This window comes from Pristiophorus japonicus, chromosome 4, assembly GCF_044704955.1.
Source record: "Pristiophorus japonicus isolate sPriJap1 chromosome 4, sPriJap1.hap1, whole genome shotgun sequence".
NCBI lineage: Eukaryota > Metazoa > Chordata > Chondrichthyes > Pristiophoridae > Pristiophorus > Pristiophorus japonicus.
The window spans coordinates 246,016,794-246,042,719 of NC_091980.1; the positions used below are offsets into that span (position 1 = coordinate 246,016,794).

The following is a 25,926-nucleotide window of genomic DNA, read 5'->3' on the forward strand; positions in this document are numbered from 1 at the left end:
GGACCTGTGGCCATAGACAATGTGAACAATGTGAAGGCTAGCAGGCTGGCAAAGGTCAGGCTTACTGTCATTCATTTCTTCTTATTCTCTTTCCTCTCCTGACCACTCAGGTACATGCTTTGCAACAAAACACCATACAAACAATATTAGTTTTGGTAGGTTTGTTTCATAAAAATTAAGACTTGCATTTATATAGCGCCTTTCACGACCAACGGATGTCCAACAGCGCTTTACAGCCAAGTACTTTTTGGAAGTGTAGGTACTTTTGTAATGTAGGAAACGCAGCAGCCAATTTTCACACAGCAAGCTTCCACAAACAGCAATGTCATGATGACCAGATAGTCTGTTTTTGTAATGTTGATCGAGGGATAAATATTGGCCAGGACACCAGGCGGGGATAATTCTCCTGCACTTCATGAAAATAGTCCCATGGGATCTTTTACATTGACCTGAGAGAGCAGATGGGGCCACAGTGCTACACTGGGGTGCTAGCCTAAATTTTTGTGCTCAAGTCTCTGGAGTGGGACTTGAACCCACAACCTTCTGACTCAGAGGCAAGGGTGCTACCCACTGAGCCATGGCTGATGACTTCTCAGCCATCACAGTAACATATAATTCTTCTTCGCCCCCCAAAGGCGGTGGTGCAAGCCTGCTTAAGAGCTCTGAAGCCATTGTGAAAGCACACACCCCATACCAAGCACAAGCACAGTTACCTGAGCAATGAATTTGGCTGGGCAATATGAGCTTTGTTCACCAGGTGAAGCCCAGAGCATAGGCAAGCCGGAGAAGCTGCTGGAAGCAGAGGAGTAGCAGCAGGCCCTGTCTCAGCTGCAGAACCCAGCTAGGCAGACTTCATGAGGCCTGTATTTAAAAGAAAGATGCAATTTGAGCATCAACTTTTTCTGCAGTCGTTATAGAGTGTGCCAAGCACCAAGCAAGGTCTGATGGCCAGTCCCCAGAAATCCCCAGCAGTTGCAAAATATGCCCTTGAATGTTTTGTAGTTGAGTATATCAATGGGAACTTTTTCATGGATTTTGCATTTATATTTTGCAGATTGTATTGTCTGACAGCTGCATTTCTCTGAAAACATAGATGTTTGTATCAACTCACTGAAAAGTATGTTTTTGCAGCGGTTCCATTCAATTTTATTTCAAGAGGTGTTTCTTTGTTAAACTTTGTGGAATAAGAGGATGGCCATGGTGAGGGGATGGTGGCATTTGGCTCTCCGAGACTCCAGTAAGCATCAAAGATTTTGGAGAAATCATTGGCAAGGCAACTGCAGTTGTAAACCACAGCACCCAACTCTTTCACCTGCAAGAAATTACATTAAATGATCTGTGGCCATATTTGATAACATATTAAAGTCAAATCTCCCATACAATTGTAGATTTATTAATGCAACATTTACACTATCAGACAGACCCCTTTCATATCTGCTTCAAATCAATTCATGTAGTTGATGTTCTCAGCATGATGCCTGTGATCTGTTTTTACTTGAGGGGAGCAGAGTTAGAACATCTTTTACATCAGTCTGATTCAAATCACACCGATGCATGGTCAGATATAAACAGCTTGAGGTTTTTCTTAACTTTGAACTATCATGTCGAATTACAGTTCGCATAGCTGATGTAAAATTGTGTCTCTTTTACAGTGCTAGGAACTAACAACACCAATCTATAACAAAAAACATTCTCCTTTCCACCACCTGCTACAATCAAGGCCACTCGTTTAAGATGATTAAATAAATCAATTTTGGGTTTTATTAAATAGGATTTCAAGATTTTACCAGTGTTGTGAGTATTCCTTGTTTCTGTCTGTTTAAAATTCGAGTTGCTGCCTTATGGTAACTGGATAATTTTAATTGCATTTATAGCATTTTGGCAGCTCATTCCACAATTCCATTCACATCTGCAGCCTTTTCCATGATTATTTTAAAGTCTTGGACAGGGTGGGAGTTTAAGGGGGAAAAATTGGCCAGCCTTGCACACGTTTTTTCGCCATTATTTCGCCTTTTTTTGCTGGTAAAAGGTACTTGCCTAAATTGGCCAAAGTTAACGAATGGCGGTTTTGAAATATTACCGAAAAGCGGATCGACCACATGCAATGCCAAAAAAAAATACACCGCTTAAAATTGATCATTTGGGGAACCTGTAATCTGGGTGAAAAAACACCGCCTGAGAAAAGCCTGCGTTGAAGCCCCAGAAACAGTGGTAGGTATGAAGACCTACAAAAAAGATAAGTTGAAGTTTTTATTTTTTAATTCTTTTTCAGCGATTCATTAGTTAAGTATATAGTGAATGTTTTCTGATTTTTATATTCTTTTATTTTTGCAATTTTTTTGTGTTTTCTCTCCTCCCAGGGCCTGTATTTTTGGCAGTGATAGGCCTTGGGCTAAAGTTGGCAAAGACCGTGGTTTCCACCGCGAATCCTCGTGCAACGTTGATTTTTACCGTCGGGCACATTTTTTTGATAATTTTACCCCCTTAAAAAATGGCGAAGTTTTCAGTGGTATTTTTTTCGTAAAATAATGGAAAAAAAAACGATATTGCCAAAAACTGAATTTCTAGCCCAAAGAATGCTAAAGGGTAGTCATTTTCAAGAACATATACAGTTTGGCTCCTCATGATCTCTGTTTTTGCAAACTGAATTGAGGTTCTGATTGTTAGGAGACCAGGGATGTAGAACAGAAGCAAAATCAACACAAGACACCTTGCCTTCTTGAATTCGAGCTCTTCTGTGAAACTGTGAATGTGTTCGTACAATAGGGCACAGAGTGAAAAACCTTATTACAGGTGGGTTTCTTTTCAACAATATGGGTACTCAATATTTGAAAGACATTTTAATTTAAGATTGATAGAAATCTTACGAGGATGACAATCTTATTTTCTTCATAATGTAGCATCCTCCATATAACATTTGAGCCTGACCAAATAAGGAGGGAGGCCCTTTAACTCCATAATGAACACCTGCAATCAGAATAGATCTGCAAAATTGATGATAAATCAAAATAGTAATGCTTGGTAAAAGTACAACAATTCCCTTTACATTATCCCTTCAGACTTTGTCCAGAGTGACTTTCTTACAATTAGCGCAAGATGTAGTAAAAGACTAAGTGGAATGGCCTTACCCAAAGGCAAGTTAGGATATTACCTAAGGGCAAGAATTGGATAAGACTACTGGGGGCCGAAATTGCCTACCACTGGAAACGGGGCGCACCTACCATGTTACTGTTGTTTTTACTGGCAGATGCCGTAGCCTCTTGATTGAAATTCTGCTCTTTGGCACTTTTTTTCAACGGACGGAAGTTGGTTATAATGGGAGTGGATGTGCGGCAGTGAGCGTAAATTCACAGTCCAGGGGGGCAGAAGTTGGGGGCGAGTGTAGTGTCCGCCATTGTCAGCTGCATCACCACGGCGCTCCCCTTCATTTAAAGGGGAGAGCCGGTGCGATTCTTTAAGTTCGGTCCACTGGGCCACCAGGGAGAGCTTCAGCCAGGCCAGTGGCCTGGCACCCAAGAGGGGGTGCCAGGCTGCCTTTTGGTCGCCCGGCCAAACCCGGGGGCATAATTGTCGGGCCGACATGGCAGTCGGCCGACCAAAAAAAACACGGTGGCAGTGGCAGTAGATCCTCCCCTTTAATGGCAGCCACACCGCCATTTTAGAAGGACTCCAAGCTCAGTGCACCGACAGAAAAAGCTGCCGGTGGCACCGAGCAGCAGGAGCCAGATTTTTTCGGCAGAATTTCGCCATTGAGGGGGGGAACATTGGCTGTGCACACTCTGATGACGCACTTAGGAGGGATCGGCAGCAGCGGAGCGGTGGTGGGGGGGGCAGGTCACTGCCGGGATACCGCAGGTGCAGAATTTTCAAAATGGCAGCTATTACACAAAAAATCGGCGATCATTGCACTCCGCAGCGTGGCGATGATTTCCGGCGGTAACAGGCCTTAAGGGAAGGGGAAATTTTGGGCCCCTGGTATCTTTACAATGGAATCTGAGGATGAGGATCAAAAGATGGAATAGTATTTTCCTGTTACAAAAACATTCACAAATTCATCACCGAGGACTTGGAATGATGTTGGGAGATTCGATAATTGATAGGCGGGCTTTATAATGGAACAGTATTTATAATTACCTGGCTAAGTGCTCTCCAATCCATGTTAGCACTGCCAATATAAATATGTTTCTTATCAACAATCCAGAGTTTTGAATGAAGCACACCATTCATTAATTTTTTTAAATTCACTTTCCTTATATGAATTCCTGTAATATAAAATAGTGTTCAAAATATGGAGCATCAGTTCCAAATTCTGCATTATTTTTAATCAAAATAATACCAAATAAATACAAAATAGCTAAAGCTTTTTAGAAAGAAGAATCTTTATAATCAAATTTGTGTCTGTGCACCAATTTTCTGCATTACTAGTTAACTGTTTTTTCTTAATTATTGTTCAAATTTTTATTTTTGCCCTTTCTAGTTGATTATTTTCTACTTTTTAAAAAAAATCACCATATTGGGAAAATCTTTCTCCCCAAATTCAAGCTTCACCCTAAACAAATTTGTCTTAAAAGTTTAACGTCTCATCCAAAAGAGGGCACCTCTGACAGTGCAGCACGCCCTCAGCACTGCACTGGAGTGTCGCCTAGATTTTTTTGATAAAGATTAATAGAAATGACCTATAAAATACAATTTCATAACACTGAAATAAAAATAAATGATCACAGCTTCAAAATTAAGTAAAATACCATTTAATTAAACATTTCAAATAAAAATTTGACTTTTTGAAAAATAAATTCAAGCATTTTGAACCAGGACAATATTGATCTAAAATAATTTTAAATGTAAGTGAATGTTTAAATCATTTAAAAAAAAAATTACTTGAACATTTATTTAAACCCATATGCTGGTAAAAGGCCCTAGGTCTACTTTTACCAGGCGTAAGGGTTTTGTGGGCATTTGCTGGCAGTAGTCGGGCAAATAGCCTAACTCTGCGCCAGCGAAAGTGAATTTCCAGCGGATGCAGTGGATTTGTCAAGGCAAACCTTGACAGATCGCAAGTTCCGGGTTTTTGCGCATACGCATCACCTGCAGGTCCCCGGAATTTATGGGCACTTACGATGGTGTACGCTGTGCATACGGCATCATAGGACCTGTAAACTCCGGGCCATAATGTCAGACTCCAGCACTCATCCATACTGACCACACGATTGCTATATTTTCTAACAGTCTGTAACAAGTTTTTGATAAAGGATCCCAATGAAATTAGATAGGTTGACAAGCATTAATAGTTCTTACCTTTCTCTTTCAGAATTTTGAGGTCAGTAGAAAGTTGATGTGGAAAAGTAAGCGTACTTGATGCAATGCGCACATTGACTTTTTTTAATGGCAATTTCCCCAATTCATGAAGCAGGATTTCACCCTGTGGTAGGTAGCACAATATGAAAAAATAAGGTTTTACGATCACAATAAAGAAAAGGTAATTCAGGCCATTCCTTCCATTGGGTCATGTACAGCATTTATGTATTGGCAACACAGGACTGACACAAGTGGCAGGGGGGATCTTGCCATAGATTGCAAAATTAAAAGCATGAAGGCAAGTGGAAGTACGCTACTAGAATTCATCACAAGTTAATGCACCCATAAAAAAAAGTCTTTGGTAATGCTTCAGTAATATTGTTCCATAACACTGCAAAGGTTTAGCCCCAACACTAATGGAAATAAAAAAGAATGCAATGTTTTCATTTTGTTAAATAGTAGTAAGGTCATAGAACATGGAGCTCATGCTACCTAGTGGTGGAAGTGCCTCATCGCCATCCTGTGGAATATTTAGTCTGCCAATATGGGCTAGAAATTCAGTGCATTTGCGCCTCCCATGAGCCGGGGGCGCAAACAGGATGCAAATGCGTTACCGCCAAGCGCGACGCTAGCAACAACTTCTAACATATTAGGCGGAAGTTTAGCGGCGGCACTACGGCGTTGCGCCCTGATCTCCTGCGCCTGGAGATCGTGACATCATCGCCACACGCATCGCCCCGGCCCCGAAATTCACCTTTGCCCCCTGCAGCAGCACCAGGCGAAAGCCACAACCGTGGTGAAAATTAAAGGCAAGGTGGCCGGGGGGAAAAAAGATTTATGTTGTGATTCTCTCTGCTGCTCTGTTTTCTTCACAGTGTCCTAGCCGCGATCGCTCAGCACACAACTGTGCTTGAGTGCCGGGCTGATCATGCGGCACCCCCGCTCCCTGGTGGTCCATGTAGGTCTGTTTTCCTTCTGCAGAGTCGGCATTGTGGGCCCTTCCCTTTCGGTGAGGGAAGAGCACCCAGGCATCGTAATGATGAAAGCGATAGCCAGATCCCACGTGTGGTGGCCCGGTATCGATGCGGACTTAGAGTCCTGCGTTCACAGATGTAATACATGCTCGCAGTTAAGCAATGTACCCAGGGAGGCGTCGCTAAGTTTATGGTCTTGGCCCTCCAAACCGTGGCCCGTTCTTGGCTAAAATGTTCCTTGTGGTTGTAGACGCGTATTCCAAGTGGATTGAATGTGAGATAATGTCGGCTAGCACGTCCGCTGCCACTACTGAAAACCTGTGGGCCATGTTTGCCAGTCACAGCTTACCCGATGTCCTGGTGAGCGACAACGGGCCATGTTTTACCAGTGCTGAGTTCAAAGAATTCATGACCCATAAAGGGATCAAACATGTCACATCTGCTCCATTTAAACCAGCATCCAATGGCAGAGAGACAGTGCAAACCATCAAGCAAGGCTTGAAGAGGGTAACTGAAGACTCACTGCAGACTCGCCTATCCTGAGTCCTGCTTAGCTACCGCACGAGACCTCACTCACTCACTGGGATCCTGAACTGAACTGTCCATGAAAAGAGCACTTAAGACAAGGCTCTCGTTAGTTCACCCTGATCTGCATGAACAGGTAGAGAGCAGGCGGCTTCAACAAAGTACATACCATGATAGCGCAAATGTGTGTCACGTGAGATTGAAATCAATGATCCTGTATTTGTATTAAATTATGGACAAGGTCCCAAGTGGCTTCCCGGCACTATCGTGGCCAAAGAGGGAGCAGGGTATTTCGGGTCAAACTTTCAAATGGACTCATTCACTGGAAACACTTGAACCAAATCACACTCAGATTCACGGACTATCCTGAGCAACACACCTTGGACCCTACCTTTTTTGATCCCCCAACATACACACCAGTGGCAACCAGCACCATGGTTGACCGCGAAGCAGAACCCATCATCCACAGCAGCCCAGCAGGGCCCAACACACCAGGCAGCCCAGCAAGGCCAGCTGCACAGCAGCCCAGCGAAGGCCCAACAAATGATTCAACAATACCAGCTTTCACACCAAGATGATCAACCAGGGCAAGAAGGGCCCCAGATTGACTTACATTGTAAATAGTTACACTATTGAATTTGGGGGAGGGAGGGGGGGGGAGGAGTGTTGTTATTTTTGTAAACTTGTATTTACTCTGTACAGCCACCAGAGGGCTCATCCCCTGGAGTCCCAAGGAATCCCATAATCTCTTGGGAGCACAGATATTTATGGAGGCTTCACAGATTGGACAGGCACTCTGGAGACCTGCAATAAAAGACTAAGGTCAAACTTTACGTTGCGCTCACAGTGTTTAGTCTGACTCTTTCTCCATACACAACAACTGTGAAAACGAGTTTTGGTCGATACCTGATCAAATACGAGAAGGGAAGCAGATAGTAATGAAGAAAACAAGGTGAAAGAGACAAACAAAAATCCCGTCGGTGAGTAGAGCAAAACTTCTTCATGATTGGCATTAATACAAGAGTTGTGGCAGTGAATTAAACACAGTACAATAGCAAAATACTATGGATGCTGAAATCTGAAACAAAATCAGAAAATGCTGGAAATACTCAGCAGATCAGACAGTATCTGCGCAAAGAGAAACAAAGTTAACATTTCAGGTCGATGACCGTTCGGTGTTCTGACGATGGGCCACTGACCTGAAACATTAACTCTGTTTCTTTCTCCACACATGCTGCCTGACCTGCTGAGTATTTCCAGCATTTTATTTTGGATTCCAGCATCCGCAATATTTTGCTTTTGTACAAGATAAACCAGAACAGTTTTACTTACAGGCTTGGAGGTGGGATCAGTCACATTGATATCACTCCCAGTAAGAGTCCAATAAAAGGAGGCAATATCCAGGCTGCTGTTTGCCATATTGATTAGGTTTATCCAGGAGTTGTATGTTGATTGATATTTCGTAGCATTTTCATCATAAACTAAACCCTCTGGGACACTCTCTGCGAGAACAAAACTGAAAGAATAGTGTGTATTTCTGTTAGTTACTCTGGGCTAGAATTTACACTTTTGTGCAGATCGCCCAAAAATGGCCGTTATTTCCGGCATGGGTAATAAATGTGGGTTTTCAGATCGCCGGCTTGTCACCCACTTTCAAACCCGCTAGTTTCTATTTTATAAAATGGGCATTACCGCGAGCGATCTGAAATGGGCGTTTGCATTAAAACTCTCTGACCTTCTGCCGTAAAGTGTCACCGTCCTTAGCAACGGCATGGCAATGCTTGATTCCCACGATTCAGGAGCACAAGAGTCATCATTACATGCGCATAAGAGGAGACAGAGAGAGAGGGAGCTGAGAGGGAATGAAGGCGTGTGTGCGTGTGGTATGGCTGCTTTGGGAGGAAGGAGGGAGAGTTTCGAACTTCATAGCAAATTGTGCCAAATAACTTAGCTGTTATCAGCCAGATACTTGCCTGAATTTGGTGCCTATAATGGACGGAGTGGAAGAGGTGACACAGCATGCTGTGGAGACTGACGCTGGCGAGAGCAGTGAGGTGGGAGGATGAAAGAGAGCGAGGAGGTTCTCAGACAAGGCTAATGCCTCCCTCATGCAGGAGGTCGAATCACGCTGGGGTGATTTGACACAGGGAGGGCGTGGGAAGCCAACCCCAAACGCCAATCAGAGGATATGGGCCAAGATAGCAGAGATGGTCTCACGGCGACCAATGAGGTGCGTGAGGGCAACCAATGCCGCAAGCGATGCAACGACCTTGTCGGATCTGCATGAGTAAGTATTACATTTATTTACATATACTTATGTATTTATATAATTTGACTTGTAAGAGTCATGAGTGACTATCATCAGATGTGAGGTCTTTCACTTTTACCGAGAATGTTGTACTCAAAAACTGTGGTCACGGTGCATGTCTTTAGGTAAAGAATGATAATTATCATAATAATCATGTTTACATCTGTCGGTTATGTGTTGTATCAGTCTCTGTGACAGTACCTAGCAATGATATCACGCAATTATCTCATGCCATGTCATCCTGTTACCTTTTACAGAAGAAGCTATCAAAGAATAGGTCCGAGCAGAGACGAACGGGTGGGGGGGGTCACCAGTCATCAGTGACCTCACTGACATCGAGGAGCGGGTGCTCGCACTCATGGGGAGCAACCCCCGGACGGCCACGCAGGCAGCTGCAGACCCTGAAGTGATGCCACGTGAGTAAAGTATACACCATTGCGTGATGTGAAGTCAATAGATGCCACACCCACTCATATCCGAACAATAATATATGATAGATGATTTCTAAAAGTGTCCTATAAATAATGCTGGCCTCATGAAAATCATTGCAATGCAGAATGTGTTGATGGTCATGAAGTGTGATGTCTGTGATGACGTTGATAGCGGTGTTGCTTTTGTTGTGCATATGCTGTGTGTGGCACTGGACTCACCTTATGACCCTAGCACCCCTTTCTCCTTTAATAACCTCATTTGTGTCTTGCTGCTCAGCCAGCAGCATGTCCCAAGGCAAGATCACAGAGACCAGAAGGTGGGGGCGCGGGGCCGGACTCACCGGACGATCCTACATCTGGTGCTGAGAAGGTCCGATTCTCGCCCGTCAATCAGCTGAGTCCATTCTCCACGGATGAGAGCGCCAACTTTGAGGAGCCTGCATCACCAGGCTCCAGAAGGCATTCCACCCCAAGGCTCCTCTGGCCATTCCCACCTCCACTCTGGAGGTACCGGGCCCAAGCACCTCGCCACAGGGCACCCCTGGTGTCCGCAGGACGGCGCCAACCCCGCGGAGGTTTCGTGGATGCAGCAGGTCTGTTCTACGAGCACCAGATGAGAACGGAGAGATGGTACAGCTGTCTCGGAGAAATGTAGACATAGGTGACCAGTTCCTGCATGCACTGGGGGGCATATCCCGACAGCTGGCCAGCATCTCTGGCACCATGACAGAGTACGTTCCATGGATGGCGGAGGCCCTGGAGGCGATTGCCAGGAACACTCATGGCACCAGCCTCCCAGTGGTCCCTGAGTGTGGCACTCCACCCTTAGGCTCCGCACCCCCAGTGCCAACAACACGAGAGGCAGGAGCAAGATCCTGCTTCTGCATCCGATAATGTTGCCACCTCCGTACCCCCCCGCTCCCAGATCCATGCGAGCACCAGCCTCTGCCTTCACCCCCCCAGTGAGGCACCGCCAGAGGAGCTCCTCGGCCAGGCGGCGTGGAGCGAGGAGGGGAATAGGTAGAGGTGGGGAGAAGAAGGGGAGGGGGGAAGGAAAGTGAGGTGCATGTCTGCAGGTGATGGCTTTGTTATATCTCCATCTCGGTGTATGCAATTTGTTGTAAGGTATCGGAGGAGGGGGCCACCCTGTTGGTTTGCATTTGTGCTCTGTGTTGCTGGACATGTTGACCATTTGATTGATGTCAATATTCTAAAAAGTGGGGTGTGGCTGAGGTGTTTTTGCCTGTGATACTTATGATTTGTCTCAGATAGCTGGACCGTTACACATTGGTGATGATCAGCCATGATCTTATTGAATGGTGGTGCAGGCTCGAAGGGCCGAATGGCCTACTCCTGCAACTATTTTTTATGTTTCTATGTTCAGACCAATGGTCATATTAAATGTTTTTTATTCAATATAATCTGGTTGTGGTCGACAACTAGTTGGATCTTCACGGAGCAAAATCCTTTTCTGTTGCGAAAATTCTCTGGGTCCTGAAAAAGTGCCCGGATGGCAATGTGCATACACTGTATTGCTCCCTGCACCTTGGGGAACTTAGCAATTCGATAGAATGCTCCAGCCCTGTCAGTCTGAGCCTCCGTGGTCATAGGGAAGCTGATGAAGTCCATTCCATGCGTGTACAGGGCCTCCGTGACCTGTCCAATGCAGCAATCTGTGGCATGCTGAGACATAGGGGAAATGTCGACCGAGGAGTCCTGAAAGGAACCGGACACGTAGAACTACAGTGCCACAGTGACCTTGACCTTGATGGACAGTGATGTCCTGAAGGTGCTGGCAGGCTGCAGATCTGCCTGATGAAGTGGCATATGTCATTGATAACCACTTTGTGGACGCGCAGTCTCTGAAGGCAGGTGTTCTCTGATAAGTCAAGGTAAGACTGCTTCTCCCTGTAAGTGCGGGGATGAATGGTCTGGACCTCTTCATCAGTCTGGCACATCTTAGATTGGGCACATAATGCTGTGGATTAGATGTTGTGCCATTTGCACTCTGCAACATCTGCATTGTAATCGATGCAGGCTGGAAATGGCTCGCCCTATTCCAATAAAAGTATATTGCCGATTGTTCACATGCAAACAATTTCCCCACTAAGACACTTTCAGTAAAACCCAATCATCCACAGTATGAAAAGATGTCTGTTCAGATGGTCACATCACCTGAGAAGAACTCCAGAGTAAATCCAAACTCCCCCGAAGTTGAAGCAACCTTTTCAATGAAGTGACTTGCGATTTACAAAATGGCATCCACACCACTGTGATTAGTTCAGAACAGTTCAACTTGTTCAGAGCGGTGTTTTCGGCGAGCAATATTGTGGGCGAGATGTGTGCGAGGTGTTGAAAGTGACACTGGGTGATATACTGGACGTTAGTTCAGCAAATGTGATCTTTAGGACCAAAAAAAGTGGGCAGTCGGTATTATTGAATCTTGGCATTAATTAAATGCCGAAAGTAACACTGGCCAATATTATGGGCATTCATTTTGTCCATTCTGATGATTCCCCCCCAAAACAGTAGGCGGGCGGTATTATTTTTTCTCAGCGTTTCGTACATGGTAAAAGTAACGCTGGACGATAAGTGTCCGCGAAATGGCCGTCAGTTTCCATTTTGTGGCTAAATGGGCGATATCTGGGCATTACACCTCATTTCAGCATTAAAATGGATATTAAGTTATGCATGCAAAAGTAATGGAAAATCTAGCCCCCAATGCCTTGGGGCGGTATAATCTAGAAGGCACAACACAAGACCAGAAATGCCAGTATTGCTTGTCTACAGACATTAACATTGCCTGGGGGCAAACCCAGCTCAACCCCACCTGGCAGGATCTAGAACTTGCAGAATGGAAACAGCTGTGCTGCAGGCCTCTGAGTGTCAGTTCTCCAAGGTTGGGGCCTTCTGGCTGCATTTGGGCTCTTGATGGAGATCAGCAGCCAGAAAGCCCCAATTGCATTCCAATATCCCGAGGGCGAGGATAAACCTAAAAACTAAAGATACTGTTACCTGCCCTTCTTTGGGCTGCAAAATGTCCAGTCCATGTGACTCTGGAGACAGGCCACAGTGCCATTTTTCAATGACCACCCCTACACATATGAAAATAATGGACAGAGAAAGACCATCACTGTCCTAATGTAGTACACCAGCTAATTCCTTTAAAATTAAGTTTTTCAACTATTCATTGTTGGGCAACTGTATGTGTTGAGAAAAATTAATCCATGGAAATGTATACATATTGAAGGACACACATTGCATGCATTTTAAATGTAAAATCGTACTCTATTTTTTTTTTAATAGGAGCAGGTGTAGACCATTCGGCCCCTCGAGCCTGCTCTGCCATTCAATAAGATCATGGCTGATCTTCATCCTCTACTCCATTTTCCTGCACTATTCCCATATCCCTTGATTCCATTAATATCTGAAAATCTATCGATCTCCATCTTGAATATACTCAACAACTGAGCCTCCACAGCCTTTTCGGGTAGACAATTCCAAAGATTCACCACTCTCTGAGTGAAAAAAGTTCTCCTCACCTCTGTCCTAAATAGCCGACCCCTTATTCTGAGACTGTGACCCTTGGATCTAGACTCTCCAGCCAGGGGAAACATCCACCCTGCATCTACCCTGTCAAGCCCTGTAAGAATTTTGTATGTTTCAATTAGATCACTGTGATATATTCATTACGACATCACAAACACATAGACTACGAGATGTCTCCAACAACAACTTGTCAGATGACTTTGTCACATGATGCTTTTATTATATACATCAGCAGCTGCATTACCATAGTAGTCCATTCGGTGGAGCAGTAGTCCACTAGGTGGAGTTATATTACACTTCTCCCTCCTTACTGAAGAAGTCATCATAACAAAACAATCATCATATATAAGTTGCATGGTTACACGCAACAAAATATATGGACTTATTTTGCCATATTTACAAATCAAACTTAACCACTAGTTTTCTGTTTCGAAGAGAATACCTTCGCTTTCAAGCAGAACTTTCCAAATTTGTTGTTAAACTTAGACTCATTCAAGGCTGATCCTGAGGAGAGTTTTCCTCCAAGGGTTGCCCTTGATCTACATTTGAAATCTATACAACTTCAGATTGTTTGTCTGGCTGACTCGGACTCAGACTTAAATTCTAACTTTCTCTTGTACTTGTTTCCAGTACATCTGATGTAGGATTTGCTACTGCTACTCTACTTGTAACAAGACTATCTAACTCATCAGAAATAAATGAATCATTCCAACTTCCAACTGCTTCCACATCTGTAGGTAAAATATAATCAATGTGAACAAATCTAACCTGTCCATGATCAATCACCTTGACCAAATATGTGCGAGGGCCACATATCTTCACCGTTCTTCCTGGTAACTACTTTAATCATTTGTGGTGATGTTCTTCACTCTCACCTTCTGATTCAATTTCACATTTCTCTCTCTTACTCTACCTCTATCATGATTCTCTTTCTGTCTTAATTGTATCTCTTCTACTGACTGTGCCAAGTTCGGCTTTAGCAATGAGAACCTGGTTCATGTCTGTTGTTTGAGAAACAACTCTGCTGGTGTTCTACCAGTAGTTTTATGAGGAATGTTCCGATAAGTAATTACGAATTTGTTAGTTTGTGGTCCAACGGCAACTACTGTTTCTTTGGATTTTGAGCCAACATTTGCTTGATGAGGGCACATTTTACATTTTGTACGGTGCGCTCTGCTGCACCATTTGAAGCAGGGTGGTACGGTGGGACTTTGGTATGTTTCACACTATTTCTTCTCATGAACTGTGCAAATTCTTCTGAACAAAATTGCAGCCCATTATCAGACACAATTTCTTCTGGGAGGCCATATGAAGAAAACAATCTTCGCAAATTGTCTAGTGCTTATTGTTGTTATTTTCCGCATTGGAAACACCTCAACCCACTTCGAATGGCTATCAATCACAATGAACAATTGTTGTCCTTCTAGCTCAGCAAAATCTACATGCAACCTTTGCCACACCCTGGGAGGCCATTTCCATGGCTGTAATGGTACTGATGGTGGTTTCTTGCTTACCGATTGACATGATGTACGCTGACTAATGATGTACTCTATCTTTATCTAGACCTGACCATCATAAGTAATTGCATGCAAAACTCTTGGTCAAGCACATTCCCAGGTGCTGGTCATGAAGATCTCCTAATAATTTGGACCTGAACTTATTTGGAATAACTATTCTTGCACCCCACGTGATACAATCTTTATCCACTATTCATTCCTATGAACAAAGTATGGATGAATATCTTTCTCTGATACCTGGTTTGGCCAGCCATTTGCTATGTAACCATACACCTTTGACATAACTGGGTCACATTTGGTTGCTCTACCAATCTCGTCATCTATGACTGGCAGTTCATCAATGTATGAAAAATAGAACACTTCTTCCCTATTGGGTGTAACTTGTGATGGGGATGGCAACCTAGACATAGCATCAGCATTACTGTGATCAGCTGATCATCTGTACTCAATGTCATTCGCATATGCTGACAGAATCAAAGCTCACCTCTGCATTCGGGTTCAGCTAAGGTCGGACTGGAGACTTTCGATGGAGGATTACTGTCAGGGGCTTATAGTTAGTAACAATGTTAAACCTACGACCATACAATTATTTGTGAAACGTTTTGATCCCAAAAATTAATGCCAAAGCTTCACTTTTGATCTGTGCATAATTATGCTCATTGACACCGAGAGTGCATGAAGCAAAAGCAATTGGTCTCTCACTATGTAATGCATGAGAGATCATTGCCCCAACTCCATACGGAGAGACATCACATGCTAGCTCAATCTCCTTAGATACATCATAGTGAACTAACATGGTACTCTCTACCAACTGGCTTTTACACTCCTTGAATGCTGTATCGCATTCTTCTGACCTGTTTTTTCAACAGCTCATTCAGTGGATGTAACACTGTAGCCAAATTTGGTAGGAACGTCCCATAATAGTTCAAAAGACCCAAAAATGATCGAAGTTCAGTGACATTCTTGGGAGTGGGTGCATTTCTGATTGCATCCAGCTTTCCCTTGGTGGATGTAATCCATCTTTGTCTACTCTGTGCCCTAAGTACTCCACTGAGTTTTGAAATAGCTCACACTTGTGAGCAGTCACTCGTACTCTGTGCTTCTCTAGCCATTTGAGCACTTCATTCAATTCATTATTATGGATTTTCCTGTTTGGTGCTGAAATGATTGTGTCATCTAAATAACATACTACCCATTCAAAGCCTTGCAAAATCTGGTTCATCATATGGTGGGGTGGAAGTCACTCCAAATGGTAGCCTATTAACTTGATATAGACCTAGATGAGTATTTATAGTCAAGCATGACTTGGACTCCTCAACTCGTTCAAGTTGTAAGTAGGCATTCATAAGGTCCAACTTTGAGAAGATCCAGCCACCTGTCAGCAATGTGAACAAATCTTCTACATTTGGCAATATATTGCGTAAATTACCCTCTAGAACCTGGTTTACAGTTACCTTATAATCACCACACGACATTGCCTTACTATCTAACTTAGGTACAACAACAATGGGTGTAGCCCAATTACTTAGATCTCCCTTAGAGATAATGTTCTCAGTTTCTAATCTTTTGAGTTCTTGCTCAACTTTCTCCTCGAGTGCGTATGGTATGGGACATGGCTTGCATTAAACTGGTCTAGCATCTTTGTGCACTTTGACACTCACCTTGAAACCTTGGATCGGATTGCTTATTACGCGGAACATTTTTGGATACTGTTTAACGACACCATCCTTTGATGCAAATCTCATTTCAACATGAAAAATCTAATTCCAATCCAGCTTCAGTGATCCCAACCAATTTCTATCTATTAAGGCAGGCTTGTCCCCTGCCACTTCTAAGAGAGGCAAGCTCTGAAACTGATCCTTATATTTTACCGGTACGGTGATATGTCCTACCACAAGGATTTTCTCCCCTGAGTAGCCTCGCAGCTCAATCTTCGATTTCTCCATCGGAAAATCACTAAACTTGTCGAGATATAGCGATTCCAGTACTACGATCACGGATGCACCAATGTCGATTTCTATGGATATCCTGGTTCCTGCAACATCTACCTGGATGACGATACTTCATGAATCACTGTTAGATACCCTTGTGCTCCTGATGATGTGTATCTCTAGCATGGCCTCATCCTGTTGCTTCTTTTCAATGCTCTGTAGTCTCTGGCAATATTTACTTATAGCATTGAAAATTGGTTTACTCTTCAGTCAGCATGCCTTCGCAAGATGCCCAGTTTTCTTGCAGAAGAAACAGTCTGCCTTCACATATGGACAATTTTGAGCGAGGTGTTATCCCAGAAACGGATAGCATGACTTCAATGCGCTGTTACCTTGGCCTTGAGGACTTGGGGCCTAACTGCTATTTACTTTTACCCTGGCCGATTCACTTCAGTTGTCTGACGACTGGAAATGGCACGAAATTCTCGGGAGTATTGGTCGGCCATATCCATCAACATTGCTGTCTGACAAGCTCAATCAAAAGTCAAGTTAAGGGTTATCAACAACTTTCTTCTGATTGCTTCATTTTTTATCCCACAATCGGTCACAAACTTACAAAGCGGTCACGCAATGCTCGATTCTGAAAGTTTCCGAAAAGACAGTGCATAGATAGCATTTTTAAAGCTACAATGTACTCATTGATACTCTCATCATTTAACTGATCTCGTATTCCAAAACGATAACTTTCGGCTTCAGGACTGCAGTACTGTTCTAACTTGGTTAGAATCTCTGTCAGTGGCTTGTCTTTTGACTTGATGGGAACAAGCAAATTTTTCAGGGTTTCATAAACTTCGGGACTTGTTTCAGTCAGGAAAATAGCCCTTTCTAATACCACTGGTTATAGTTTTCATCATCAGGGACTTTGACAATACTATTTGCAGCGAAAAACATTTCTAGTTGCTCCACATACGCTCCAAAAAGTCTCTTGGTCATGATGGAACTCACCCAAGCACCTTATTATTCCCATAGGTGTGGCCATCTGGACTCCTCTGTTCAGTCAAGTGTGCTTGAAATTTACCTTGGATTTTTAGCTGTGCTTCAAAATAAAGAACCTCTCAAAGTCTCTCTGTTGTTTGACTAGAATCATCCACCAACACAAACTTCAGCTAGGGAATCCAGAAAATCCTTCCTACTTCGCCAAATGTGGTATATTCTTTACAACATCACAGACTACAAAATGTCTCCAACGGGAACTTGTCAAGTGACCTTGTCACATGATGTTTTTATTATATACATCAGCAGTTGCATTACCACAGTAGTCCACTAGATAGAGCTTTATTACAATCACCTCACATTCTTCTAAACTCTAGCGAATATAGGCCTAATCTATTCAATCTCTCCTCCTAGGACAATCCCCTCATCCCAGGAATCAGTCTGGTGAACCTTCATTGCACTCCTTCAATGGCAAATATATCCTTCCTTAGGTAAGGAGATCAAAACTGTACAGAATACTCCAGGTGCGGTCTCACCAGGACCCTATATAACTCAATAAGACGTCTTTACTCTTGTACTCAAATCCTATTGTAATAAAGGCCAACATACCATTTGCTTTCTTAATTGCTTGCTGTAGCTGCATGTTATCTTTCAGTGATTCGTGTACAAGGACACCCAGGTCCCTCTGAATACCAACACTTCCCAATCTCTCACCACTTAAAAAATACTCTGCTTTTCTATTTTTCCTACCAAAGTGGATAACTTCACATTTCTCCACATTATATTCCATTTGCCATGTTCTTGCCCTCTCACTTAGCCTGTCTTGAAGCCTCTTTACATCCTCCTCACAACTTATATTCCCACCAAGCTTTGTGTCATCAGCAAACTTGGATATATTATATTTGGTCCCCTCATCCAAATCATTGATATAGATTGTGAATTGTTGAGGCCCAAGCACTGATCTGTTCCACTCCGACTCTGATCTCTCTGTCCTTGGCCTCTTATACTGTTCCAATTAAGCTCAACGCAAGCTCGAGGAACAGCACCTCATCTTTCGTTTAGGCACTTTACTGTCTTCTAGACTCAACATTGAGTTCAGCAGTCTCAAACCATAACCTCTGCCCCAATTTTTTTTCTTCTTTTTCTCTTTCCCACGGCAGCTGTTGATGATTCTGCCATTTGCACCCTATCTAGACTGATCTTTTGTTTCTTAACATGCCCCACTACAATCTCCTTTTGCCTTGCACCATCATACCTTTTGTCTCTTAATCACTTCTGCCTTCCATCCTATCACAGACCTTCCATTTTGTTCTTTCCTCCCCGACCTCTTTTCCCTGCTCTTACACTTGCTTAAAAACCTGTTACATCTCTAACTTTTTCCAGTTCTGATGAAGGGTCATTAACCTGAAACTTTAATTCTGTTTCTCTCTCCACATGCTGCCTGACCTGCTGAGTATGTCCAGCATTTTCTGTTTTTATTTCACATTCCAGAAACCGCAGTATTTTGCTTTTACCCTAGCACTGATGCTTGCGGCACCCCACTAGTTACAGCTTGCCAACTCCTTTTTTCTGTCCATTAACCAATCCGCAATCCATAGTATATTACCCCCAATCCCATGAGCTCTAGTTTTGTTTAATAGCCTTTTGTATGGTACCTTATCGAATGCCTTCTGAAAATCCAAATACATCACATCTACTGATTCCCCCCTTATCTATTCTGCTGGTTACAACCTTAAAAAACATTGTCAAACATGATTTCCCTTTCATAAATCCATGTTGACTTTGCCCAATCCGATTATTATTTTCTGATGTCAGGCTAATCGATCTATAGTTCCCCAATTTCTCTCTCCCTCCTTTCTTAAATAGCAGGGTTACATTTGTTACATTCCAATCCGCTGGAACCATTCTAGAATCTATGGAATTTTGGAAGATGACAACCAATGCATCCATTATCTCTATAGCCACCTCTTTCAAAATCCTAGGATGTAGGCCATCAGGTCCAGGGGATTTATCGGCTTTCAGTCCCATTAATTTTTCCAGTAATATTTTTTTACTAATGTTAATTTATTTCAGTCCCTCATTCTCGCTAGACACTTGGTTCTCTACTATTCCCGGGAGGTTTATTGTTTTAAGCAGTTGTTTAATTTCTCTGCCATTTCCTTATTCCCCATTATAATTTCTTCTGTCTCAGCCTGTAAGGGACCCGCATTTACTTTCGCTAATCTTTTCCTTTTTACATAGCTATAGAAGCTATTATAGTCTGTTTTTATGTCTCTTATTAGTTTACTCTCATTATATTTTCCCTTTCTTTATCAATTTCTTGTTCCTCCTATGCTGAATTCTAAAATCTTCCCAATCTTCAGGCTTACTATTCTTTTTTGCAACATTATAAGCTTCTTCCTTTGATCTAATACTATCTTTAACTTCTCTTGTTAGCCATGGTTGGACCACTTCCTGTGGGGTTTTGTGCATCAAAGGAATATATGTTTGTTGTAAATTACGTATTAATTCTTTAAATGCTATCCATTGCTTGTCTACCATTGTACCTTTTAATGCAGTTTCCCAATCTACCATAGCCAACTCGCCCTTCATAGCTACGTAGTTTGCTTTGTTTAATTTTAAGACCCTAATTTCAGATTTAACTAAATCACTTTCAACCTCAATATAAAATTCTATCTTATTATGGTCACTGTTCCTAAGGGCCCCTTTATTACAAGGTTATTAATTAACCCTTTCTCACTGCCCAATACTAGATCTAAAATAGCCTGTTCCCTAGTTGGTTCCTCAACATACTGATAAGAAAACCAGCTTGTATACATTCCATGAATTCTTCCTCCACACTATTACTGAAAATTTGGTTTGCCCAGTCTATATGTAAATAAAAGCCCCCCAAATTACTGTATTACTCTTGTTACGTGCATCCCTAATTTCCTGATTTACACTCTGCCCTACATTACATCTACTGTTTGGGGGCCTATAAACAACTCCCACCAATGTTTTCCACCCCTTGTTGTTTCTTAGCTCCACCCAAACTGATTCTACTTCTTGATTTTCCGAGCTAAGATCCTTTCTCTCTACTGTCTTTATCCCATCCTTTTTTATCAGGGCTACCCCTCCTCCTTTTCCATTTTTCCTACCTCTTTTAAAAGTTAAGTACCCTGGAATATTTAGTTCCCAAACTTGGCCACTTTGCAACCACGTCTCCATAATGGTTATTAGATCAAAACTATCCATTTCTATGTAATTATGCCGTTTGTTCTGAATATTTTCTCAGAATATGGTTACTCAAAATATTTTTCTTAAAGTGGGACTAACCTCCAAGAAAAGTGTTGCAGCTTTGGGCATTCACAGCCTTGGGGTGGTGATTGAAGAGGGCGCCATGTGCATATTTGGAATTGCTCTTTAGCATGTCTATTTTCATTCAAATACTTACAAAGCTTTGGACTTTTAATAAAATGATCAGAAACCCTAGGAATTTGGAGCAATCCATCTTTTCTGTGTGACCCTGTTGCTGGTAATTGCTATAACGGGATTTGCCTCTTTTGGGAAGCTCACTCAAAGCTTGCATTTTCCGACCTAATGTACAAGCATATAGAGCTCTCCAAAGCTGCTGATTATAGGGTATGGCAAACTGTGAGAAAGATTGCATTGGATTGAAGAAGATCACAAAAATAGTTTGGTGGCATGAGCAAATAGGTGGCAGATACAACCCAATGCAGAAAAATGTGAAGTGGCACATTTTTGGGGAAGGAAATAGTGAAAGGAAGTGAAACCTAAACGGTACGTAGAGATTGGTAGGTGCTGATAGAATGATTTTTAATGGAGGGATAGAAAAGGTCATAAAAAGTAAATGTGATTCTAGGTTTTGTTTAGAGGGACTTTAGTAAGGAAGTGATGTTGAATGTTTATAAAGAAAGATTTGAAAAAGTGGAAGGGAGGATATAATGGATGTTTTCAAAATTATGAAGGGTTTTAAGGAGATAAACAGTAAAACATTGTTTTCACTGGTTTGCAAATCAGTAAAAAGTCAGCATCGATTCACGATAATCGTTAGAAGAATAAAGGGCAAATTTAAAAGAGTATTTTTCGCACAGGTTTATTGAAACATTGAATACCACAAGTGGTTACTGAGGCAAACATTATGGGGTAAATTTTCCTGACCCTTGTCCCCAGCAAATACACATTCTGCGCAAACAAAGGGAAGGAAGATTTGGGTAGAGACCATTGTAGCAAGTTTCCATTTTCTTTACACTCCAGTGGGATTCCTGAGGGGGTGTAGATCAGGCTCAACAATGTCATGTGTATGAGGCAGGAGGGGGGAATCCGAGCTTTCCAGCCACAATTTCCTGTTCAGTAGCCAGAAGACTCTGAGGCCAGTGGTCAGGTATGCAGCTGCTCAGACCTACTGCTGCGCTCCATTTGCCTCCCCTGTTTTCCAGGGGACAGGTCCATATTAATGACCAGAGACTCCAAAATCAGCCACAGTTCTGTGTCCTTTGGGTGTGCTGCCCATTTCCAGCACCAGACCAGAAAGGGACCAGGAAAATTGGATCCTTTCACATCATTTAAAATAGAATTGGAATTTATTTGTAAAGAAAGAATGCAAAAGAAAATAAGGAAAGACCAGGAAAATGAGATTAGAGTAGCTAGAACCAGTTGAGGAACCAGCACCGGAAAAGGCACAAAGGGTCGAATGACTTTTTTTGCGCTGTAATTTCTCTGATAATTGAAAAGCTTAATTCATTTCAGGTCTTTATATTGTTGATTTCATAATTACCTTTCAATTAAATTGTGTGATCTTGATAACTTACCGACAGGGATCATCACAAATTGTACTATGTAGATCTTTCCAAGCTTCTTCTCCGGCAGATGAATGCTCCGTTAGCTTGCGCACTAACTGAATAACTTCAAAGGTTGCCAGGCTAAAGATCACGAGCAATAGGAAAACAACTGGACCCTGCCACTGAAAAATCAATCAGAACACACAATCATGTTTTAAAAGCGAAAGCAAGTGAATATACAGAGACCTGCAATCGGCAATATGACATTTATCTTTCCTGTGTGTTCCCAATGTGTTTTTGACTGCTAATATTGGTATCTGGTCATACAGATCAATCACTATTGCCTCTCACTCAAATGTCACTGAAACCAATCATTTATTAACTTACTCTTTTATTCGTTCATAGGGTGAGGGTATTGCTGGCAAGACCAGCATTTATTGCCCATCCTTAATTGCGCTTGAGAAGGTGGTTGTGGTGAGCCACCTTATTGAACCGCTGCAGTCCTTGTAGTGAAGGCACTCCCATAGTGCTGTTAGGGAAAGAGTTAGGGATGATGAAGGAACGCCGATATATTTCAAAATCAGAATGGTGCGTGACTGGGAGGTGATGGTGTTCCCATGCGCCTGCTGCTCTGGTCCTTCGAGGTGATGGAGATCACCGGTTTTGGAAGTGCTGTTGAAGAAGCCTTGGTAAGTTGCTGCAGTGCATCTTGTAGATGATGCACACTGCAGCCACGGTGCGCCAGTGGTGAAGGGAGTGAATGTTTAAGATGGTGGATGGGGTGCCAATCAAGCGGGCTGCTTTGTCCTGGATGGTATTGAGCTTCTTGAGTGTTGTTGAAGCTCCACTCACCCAGGCAAGTGGAAAGTATTTCATTACACTCCTGACTTGTGCCTTGTAGATGGTGGAAAGGCTTTGGGGAGTCAGGTGGTGAGTCACTCACCACAGAATACCCAGCTTCTGACCTGCTCTTGTAGCCACGGTATTTATCTGGCTGGTCCATTAAGTTTCTGGTCAATGATTACTCACAAGATGTTGACGGTGGGGGTTTGGTGATGGTAATGCTATCGAATGTCAAGGGGCGGTGGTTAGACTCTCTGTTGTTGGAGATAGTCAGTGCCTGGCACTTGTGTGGTGCAAATGTTACTTGTCACTTATCAGCCCAAGCCTGAATGCTGTCCAGGTCTTGCTGCATGGAAACATGGACATGGACTGCTTCATTATCTGAGAAGTTGCGAATGGAATTGAACACTGTGCAATCATCAGTGAACATCCCCATTTCTGACCTTATCTTAGAGGTAAGGTCATTGATGAAGCAGCTGAAGATTGTTGGGCCTAGGACACTGCCCTGAGGAACTCCTGCAGCGATGTCCTGGAGCTGAGATGATTGGCCTCCAACAACCACAACCATCTGCCTTTGTGCTAGGTATGACTCCAGCCAATGGAGAGTTTTCCCCCTGATTCCCATTTACTTCAATTTTACTAGGGCATCTTGATGCGACAACTTTGTCAAATGCTGCCTTGATGTCAAGAGCAGTTATTCCCACTTCAGCTCTGGAATTTAGCTCTTTTGTCCAAGGCTGTAATCATCACTTGAGCCGAGTAGTCATATCATAGAATCATAAAAATTTGCGGCACAGTTGGAGGCCATGCGGCCCATTGTATCTGTGCCATCCAAAAACGAGCTATCCAGTCTAATCCCATTTTCCAGCCCTGTAAGCCAAGGCACTTCAAGTGCATATCCAAGTACTTTTTAAACGCAATGAGGGTTTCTGCCTCTACCACCCTTTCAGGCAGTGAATTCCAGACCCCTGCCACATTCTGGGTGAAAAACGTTCTCCTCAACTCCCCTCTAGTGTCAGTTGTGGATCGGTGGGTAGCACTCTCACCTCTGAGTCAGAAGGTTGTGGGGTTAAGTCCCACTCCAGGGGCTTGAGCACAAAAATCTAGGCTGACTTCAGTGCAGTGCTGAGGGAGTGCTGCACTGTCAGAGGTGCCATCTTTCGAAAGAGGCGTCAAACCGAGGCCGTGTCTGCTCTCTCAGGTGGACAAAAAAGGCACTTTTTCGAAGAAGAGCAAAGGAGTTATCACCGGTGTACTGGCCAATATTTATCCCTCAATCAACATCACAAAAATAGATTATCTGGTCATTATCACATTGCTGCTTGTGGGAGCTTGCTGTGCGCAAATTGGCTGCCGCCTTTTCTACTTTATAATAGTGACTACACTCCAAAAAGTAATTCATTGGCTGTAAAGCGCTTTGAGACATCCAGTTGTCATTAAATGAGCTCTATAAGTGCAAGTCTTTTTTTCTAATCCTTCTACAATTACTTTAAATCTATGCCCCTTGGTTATTGAACCCTCTGCTAAGGGAAATAATTCCTTCCTATCCATGCCCCTTCCTATCTAGTCTATCTATGTCCCTCATAATTTTATACACCTCAATTAAGTCTCCCCTCAGCCTTCTCTGTTCCAAAGAAAACAACCCCAGCCTATCTAAATTTTCCTCATAGATAAATTCTCCAGTCCTGGCAACATCCTCATAAATATCCTTTGCACTCTCTCGAGTACAATCCCATCTTTCCTGTAATGTTGTGACCAGAACTGTATGCAGTACTCTAGATGTGGCACAACGAGAGTTTTATACAGTTTAAGCATAACCTCCCTGCTCTTATATTCTATGTCTCTTATCTACATGTCCTGCTACCTTCAGCGATCTGTGGACATGCACACCAAGGTCCCTCTGTTCCTCTACACTTGTAAGTATCTTAACATTTATTGTGTATTCCCTTGCCTTGTCAGCCCTCCCTAAATGCATTTCCACCGACTTCTCCAGATTGAATTCCCTTTGCCACTGTTCTGTCCATTTGACCAGTTCATTGATATCTTCCTGCAGTCTATGGGAGCGCAAGCCCACATTTCTGAAACACTTTGCTTCGGCGCAGTCTGGAGATATCGAAAGGGTTAAAAGTTGAAAGTTGAAGTTTGGATTAAAACAGAATGTTCGGAGCGAAACAGGCTGCTAGACAATATGGAGCCATGTAGCCATTCAAATATGTCTATCTGATCACCTGTGTGTTTACAGTACTTCATGGTGGGAGTTGATTTATGGCAGTGAGACTTGGCTTCAGGATAATGACTAGCTGGTCATTTATCTGTATGTTAACTATTTGTATGTATGATTGATGCTATCTATGCATCATCATCATAGGCAGTCCCTCGGAATCGAGGAATACTTGCTTCCACTCTCAACATGAGTCCTTAGCTGGCTGAACAGTCCAATATGAGAACCACAGTCCCTGTCACAGGTGGGGCAGATAGTCGTTGAGTGAAAGGGTGGGTGGGTCTGGTATACCACACGCTCTTTCCGCTGCCTGCGCTTGATTTCTGCATGCTCTCAGCGCTGAGACTCGAGGTGTTCGGCGCCCTCCCGGATGCACTTCCTCCACTTAGGGCGGTCTTTGGCCAGGGTCTCCCAGGTATGTTGGCCTTCGTAGCTAGGAGTTTGAGTATAGGAGCAGGGATGTCTTACTGCAGTTGTACAGAGCCTTGGTGCAGCCTCACCTGGAATATTGTGTTCAGTTTTGCTCTTCTAATCTGAGGAAGGATGTTCTTGCTATTA

The 25,926-nt window shown here is 43.0% G+C and overlaps 1 protein-coding gene across 1 annotated transcript in view; it reads right to left on the minus strand.

The window, feature by feature from the left end:
- The window catches only part of LOC139262755 (5'-3' exonuclease PLD3-like), a 43,574-nt gene extending 20,745 nt beyond the window's left edge, over positions 1–22,829 (minus strand). Inside the window, exons 1-6 of the mRNA XM_070877906.1 lie at positions 22,788–22,829; positions 22,335–22,486; positions 8,127–8,310; positions 5,296–5,419; positions 4,135–4,262; positions 1,112–1,312 (exon numbers count right to left, since the gene is read on the minus strand). Coding sequence (XP_070734007.1) covers positions 1,112–1,312; positions 4,135–4,262; positions 5,296–5,419; positions 8,127–8,310; positions 22,335–22,486; positions 22,788–22,829 — 831 coding nt within the window. The remainder of the gene's footprint in view (positions 1–1,111; positions 1,313–4,134; positions 4,263–5,295; positions 5,420–8,126; positions 8,311–22,334; positions 22,487–22,787) is intronic.
- Positions 22,830–25,926: the final 3,097 nt, after the last annotated feature.